Source organism: Triplophysa rosa, linkage group LG17 (assembly GCF_024868665.1).
Source record: "Triplophysa rosa linkage group LG17, Trosa_1v2, whole genome shotgun sequence".
Taxonomy (NCBI): Eukaryota; Metazoa; Chordata; class Actinopteri; order Cypriniformes; family Nemacheilidae; genus Triplophysa; species Triplophysa rosa.
The window spans coordinates 19,209,985-19,216,615 of record NC_079906.1 but is presented as its reverse complement, the minus strand read 5'-3'; the positions used below and the strand labels follow the sequence as shown (position 1 = coordinate 19,216,615).

At 37.9% G+C, this 6,631-nt stretch overlaps 1 protein-coding gene across 1 annotated transcript; it reads right to left on the bottom strand.

The window, feature by feature from the left end:
* Nucleotides 1-610: 610 nt before the first annotated feature.
* On the bottom strand, nt 611-6,631 carry traf1 (TNF receptor-associated factor 1). The gene is made up of 10 exons (XM_057356588.1): nt 6,402-6,631; nt 6,104-6,185; nt 5,859-5,957; nt 4,542-4,703; nt 4,059-4,118; nt 3,901-3,969; nt 3,063-3,482; nt 2,207-2,384; nt 1,473-1,621; nt 611-1,261 (listed from the first exon to the last, which is right to left on the bottom strand). The coding sequence occupies exons 1-10, from the start codon at nt 6,605-6,607 to the stop codon at nt 1,043-1,045; spliced, it is 1,644 nt and encodes a 547-aa protein (XP_057212571.1). The 5' UTR covers nt 6,608-6,631; the 3' UTR covers nt 611-1,042.

Here is a 6,631-nt window from a genome sequence, read left to right as displayed (position 1 = left end):
TTTCTTCTATTATAAATATTCAATGTCATATGTACTGTAACTTCGGGATAAAAGCTTAATCAATGAATGATTATAAATGCAGTTCAGTCTTCTTTATCGTCAACCCATATTCAATCGCCTTGCCTGTTTTTTATTTATATTTATACGTTTTACAGTCTTGAAATGTATGATGTTACCATTGAGAGTTCTCTTATGACTGTGTGATAACAGTTAAAGTTATTTTGACAGTTGCTGTAAAGTGTTTGGTTTTGTAATAAGTATGACAGCACATGCTGGCAATGCAACTGTCACACTATGCCAGTTACATTTTTAACTCATAATGGTTTGTACTTGCTGGCATAACAGTAATATTCTTACAGTTCTGTGAGACACTGATTGTGATTCATACAGACACTGCAAGGTCACTGGAAGCTGACTGGTGAAAATATTTGTCATATAAACACAACTAACCCTGGGGGGGCTATACTGTGGGCCATGTGACAACGAGCATTGGTGAACATTGTAGATTTGTAAAAATTGCAGAGTGTTTAAAGCATAATATATCTGCGGACATGTGTAAACAAGGGTGACAAGTTGACAACAAGCTATTAGGAAAGATAAATGAGTAGCAAACACCTTTAATGTATTAAACTGCAGGGATGGTATTACAATACAGAAATAAAAAATAATTCTATAATAAATACAAAAGAATACATCCAAAACAAAGCAGAAATGAATCCATAATTGAAACATTAACAGTCAGGTACCAAAACATATTCTTTTATTTATGAACCCAAAGAAACAAAAGCGTTGCAAATTAGATTTTATTTGAAGTACAAAACGCAGCTCTCACATGAATTACACACAGAGTGCAACAGAGAAAATGTTTTGTTTATGAATATTCCAAGAAAATTAGCCTCATGCTTCACCCAGCTGAAAAGGATGGGGTTTGTTTTCTCTCCAAACTCATTTTGTGCGAATCATCTAAATGTCTACAATCTTAGAGTGTGGTAAGGATGCTCTCTTAGATTTCCAGTCATCTTTAACAGCCAGGCCGTTAGGTTCAGGAGGACGTGTCCACCACGCACTTGATATAGATTGTGTCATCCTTGCAGTAGGCGTGCTTAGGCGACCTCAATTTCCCCAGTGGGAAGAACAGGGGGCAGCCGCTGGCCACATTCATCTCTGAGACGGGTTGGTGGAAGGATGCAGAACAGAGGTCTGGACGGAAAGCATCGATGACATGCTCCCTCTGGTTCTGATCTATGAGAAAGAACGTTACCTGCCAGATATTTGCAAGAGAGGTCAGTAGGAGGTCACGGAAAATGCTGATGACACATGACTGTGGAACCGAAGCAATTCAGATTCACTCCTTAACCAAAGCTACTAAAGGGCTCATAATATGTCTGCTTTTAATGTTAAATAAAGGATTGGAATTCTTTTCAAAAACAAATGCACAAAATAATTGATTCATTGATTGATTATGGTTTTACCTTGTGTCGGAATGGCCATTGAAGAATGCCGTCATATTCTCCTTTCATTATAACAAAGAAAAGAGAGATGTGTGTCCCCTTTCCAACTCCATCTCCGTTTAGATAAAGCCGCATACATACTTTAAATCCATACCTGGCAGTGTAGAAAGCTAAAAAACAATAATGCATTGTTATTTTCATGGCATGGAAGCATGATGGGTTTTAAAGCTCTTAAAAACAGCCAAAGATAAACCATGCAGCTTCTTTTATTTAAAAAAAAAACAGTTGTAAGAGGAAAGGTTATTTTCATCTTCTATTCTGTGAAGATAGGACAAAAAACAGGCCAGTGAAATTGTTTCTCTTATTCTCTGTTTGTTGGTCTATGGCTGTTGTGCTCAAAGAGACATACAGTACGCCAGTCGCCCACCAGGCAAACAACCTTGTTTAAGCCTTTATAACTGCTCCACATTTTCTGAATCATTCAAAACTTATTTTTTACCTTTAACTAGTTCCAACTCAATATTTAGCACATTTTTTATTCATGTGCATTGATTCCTTCTCAATATATGAATAACGAGCAACGTTATTCAAACATAGATCTCCTGATAAGAGTCTGATAAATTACAGCAGCAGTTTTCAAAAGGGCCCCCAGGGGGTCCGCCAATTTCACGTGATTTACTTTTCGAAAAATAAAATGAAAATATTTTTAAAAATTCAATAGTTTGAGTGCAAACAAAGTCACAAAGCTCTGTTACCTGGTGAGTACTGACTGATCTTGTGGCCAGTCGCTGCTTCTCTCAGTCTCTGTGTGACATCGCACAAGGGCCAGAGAAAGGTGCCATCATACGAGACATCCTGCAGTCCGCTGATGCACTGCTGTAAGGAGGTAATGTGAATGTCCTTTCTGACAAGCCACTGCTGTTGCTCCTCTACCTGAAATGTGATGGAAAACCATTATGATGGATGAATAACCCAAAGGTACAGATTGGCCCGCCGCTAAAGCACAATATTAATGTATCATAATGGGCCTTTGGTGCTGGTTGGTGGCATTGTACGAGACATTTCGAGAAATAGAAAAATGCGGATCCATCCTATTAGATACATCTTTTTCCACACCGGTACTTGCCGAATTGTCACACAAATCTGTTTTCTGCAGCTCATTCCCTCAACATTTTTTCTATAGCCTCTCTTCATTTTCAACATTTCGAGAGTGTCACCACAGCTCCCATGTGTTAAATAACTCCTCCAGGTCGAGCGTCAGAAAGCAGTCGCAATCATTTTTTAGCACTTTACAGCGTGAGGATGAGCAGAGGGACAAAGTAATTAGTGAATCTTAGTGAAGTTCTATACATATGTATATACACATGTACATGTATTTATTTACTGTATATGTATGTATCTATGTACCTCAAATTATAATATAAAATAATAAATTATAATAAATAACAATACAATGTAATAGTAACATTAAAATTGTACTATATACAGTACATAAACATTAAATATATCATATTTATAATGTTTGTATATAATAAAAATATATATTTACAAAAATGTTGGGGACATTTTGTTGTAAAGATTAAAAATATATTTTTTATTATCTGATCTGACCTTGGTTTCCAGGTGCTGAATGATCTGCTGATTATTGAGGTTGTCTCTCTCCAGTGAAACCACACTGATCTGTGTCTTCTCCACCTCTCGGTTCAAAGCTGAGATGATGTTCTCCATGACCTGCACTCTCTGCTGCAGGGTGTCCAGTTGCTGCCCCACGGCAAGTTCAGCCTGGTCGTCATGGAGGCTGGAAGCCTTATCATTGACTCCAGACTCTCCGCCATCTGTCTCGAGCTCATTCTCCTCATGAGAAACAAGAGAAGATCCAGTCTGTCCAGGCTGAAGAAAGTCAAGGTTTTCAGGGACGCCCCTCTCTTGGGAACTTAAGTTGCACTTAAGACCCCTGATGACCTCCAAGAGAAGCTGCAGATGGCCCACGTGACTGCATGACTCATGTTCTTTGACTTTGTCTGCATTACCCTGTAAAAAGTTTTGCATTGTCATTTAATGAACATCGTATTTGCCTCTTCAACATTAAGATCCTTTACAATGGAACGAACATTAAAGAAATATAGCATAGTTTTCAAGCACATTTCAAAAGTATATTTATTAGGATTCAAATTATGCAAAAAGCTATATTATTCAAAATGAGAAAAAGTACGGGCACTATCTGGTTGTTAAACATTACTTGAACACGTTTGTAATGGGATTAAAACACTTTGTGTTCTTGGTGGTGAACGGTGGTATAGATGTGACACCCGTGGGAACCGATTTCATACAGCTACTAAAAAACCACAATGACACCAGTTTGTTAAAAATATTTTTACATTTTACAGAGCTTTGCAATTAATGTACGATACGGGAAATATTAAATCTATTTTTAACATAAAATACCAACCTTAAAGGGACAACCAACTTCTGAGAAAACACATGGCTCTTTCTTTTTGGAGCTGCCCAGAGGATTATTCTACAAAAGAAATACAGATGTACACTTTAGATTTGTTCTCATTTATACAGATTTCAGGACGCGATATTTAAAGATTCACCAAAATCCACCTTTTGCCGTTTTTCTGCTTTGCCCGTCTTCTTGTCGACTGAGCTGGGGCATACGTGCTTCTGAAAAAAAAGCCACATTTACTAACAAATGATGTATTCTATCCTAGTTCTGTAAGAAACTCATTGCATTTGAGGATATTCTGAGTAACGTATCATTTGAGGCTTGATTTCTAAATTCACTGGATTACTGCTTTTTCTCCCTTTATTTCTCTAATCCATGCCCCGGAGTGCAGGTCCCGATGGGTGAAACAGAAAAACTAATTTGGGACACCAGTGAACATTGGAGACTGACTGTGGCTTAAAACTCGAGCCACGGGGTTTCAACCAAGGGCACGCTGACCCAGAACAAGTCAAGAGAGAAAGCGGATCAATATGTACATATATGATTTGATGCTGTTCAAGACCCTATAAATCCTGAAAGTCATTTTTGTATTGAGACTTAAGTCAAACATGGAGGCTTCAAGGCACATTTCCAGAACTTACTTTGAGCTCTCTAAGTGTCAGGATGCCTGAGCAAGAGGTACATGCAGTCTTGTTGTTAGGGCAACCTCTTTCCAGATGTGTGGCCAGTGTTTTCCTCTGAACCATAATGCCACAGCCAATGTTACAAGGAATCAGGGCATATTCACACTGACTCTGATGGTCCTGAAGAGACAACCAGTATATTAATGCTATAGAGGATGGAGATGGGTTTTTAGAAAATCAAGGATTTACAATTGCCATAGGAACAGTCCAAAAAAAACAACACATTTATCAAACCATCAACATTTGCTTTTCCAAATAGGTACCAGTTGGATTCATAAATAGAATTTGATGATGTAAAATTGTTTGATAAACTATTCTTTTCAACAACTGCTGTATGTCTTAATGATATCATTTTACTTTGGAACTTGTGAAGTTCACTAAAAAATATAATACCTACAGTGCACCACAGCCACAACCTACATGTTTCCATTGTAATAGGGGGGTCGGGAACACTATGCTATTCTCAAAGGGCTTTCAGATTCTCTTGGCTACTCAAGGTAAAAACACAAAAGACGTCCATTAAGCAGCCATGAGGGTCAGAGTCATCGAGCCCTTACAAAATCCTGTCCTCTAAAAGTTGTATGCAAGGTTTTCAATGAGTTTCTTTTAGATTATTAGATGGAGGATTAATTCATTACACTAGGTAACATCTGTGCAACAGTTTATAGTGAAGACCAGCTGTATGATTAATGTCTTAATGGCCGATTCTTGTTTTGAAATAACCACAGAGCTACCATGTTAGAATTCCCGGAAAACAGCATCTTGTGGTTGTAACCGAGCACGATTGCCTAACCCGAAGTGCAGTGAATTCTCTTTAAAAGACTTTCTATGATTCATCAATGTGATGAAACAAAAAGCAACGGTTGCTAATGTGATCAATACAAAACCATATTCCACACTGATTTGGACTCATGTAAAAGTGTGAAAGACATCCGAGAGCATTACAGTGTTCCCTATAGTATAAGTTTTACAAGGATGTGTATCAGTTTGTAAACATCCCTAGAATTCCCAAATACATACTGTAAATTATCACAATGTTTTAATCTAGACCAAAGCAGAAATCTGAGACTTTATATGACAGCTCGGGAAATGGGTTCCTAAAAGATTCACACTCCTACACCACCACCACAAGGTCATAAAAGATGCTTTAAAACACATGATTGACTCAAAATGAATCTAGTCCGAATGTAACCCGTATTGGAAAATGAGAGTCCTATTTTGTTGAATTAGCGTTAAAACAAACTTAAATTAAAATAATGACAGGTAGAAAAGTACCTCAAAGTTTTTCAGGGTGCTTCTCCACGGGCAGCCCTGGTTAGCGCAGTGAACTTTCAGGTCCAAAATTTCCTTATTAATAGCCGCATCATTGAAAAACTGCAAAGTGAACAAGAGGGGAAATTATAACAACTTTCCAAACATGAGTCACGATTCCTTTCACTCTGTTCTTTACTGTCTTCATACAAAAGGTGAACTTTAACATATTTGATAGACAGACAGACAGAAAATATGTGTTTTATTACTTGGTCAAGTGTCAGTACACTAGTATCACTTTCAATGCTCTGATCCTCTTTACATTTCGTGCACACAAGGTCTTTGTTGTTTCTGTAAGAAAGAACAAAACTCATTAATAAAACAGTAAACAGTTACCTGCCTTCTACTTGAATATTTTTTTGTACTGATTTTTTATTGATTTAGTCACAATAATACCATTACATTACCAACAAAATTGCGACTTAAGCCTGAAATTAAACAGTAGACGTCTTTGAATGGCATCAAGTTGATGAAGTTGCACTTGTTCTGCTCTGATGTCTTTCTTACCTAAGCAGCCAGTTGACGCACGCCAGGCAGTAGCGGTGACCGCACACCGTTTGACGCGCTTTATTCAGCACATTATTACAGTTACTGCACAAAAACTTCTCTTTCGGGACCTCATCACAGATGCTCTGAGGGAAGCCCGACGGGTATTCGTTTTCACCCGGGATGGATGAACCCCCGTTTATCGACGGCTCTGATCCTGAAGCCATTGAGATTTTTTCACGAAGCCGTGT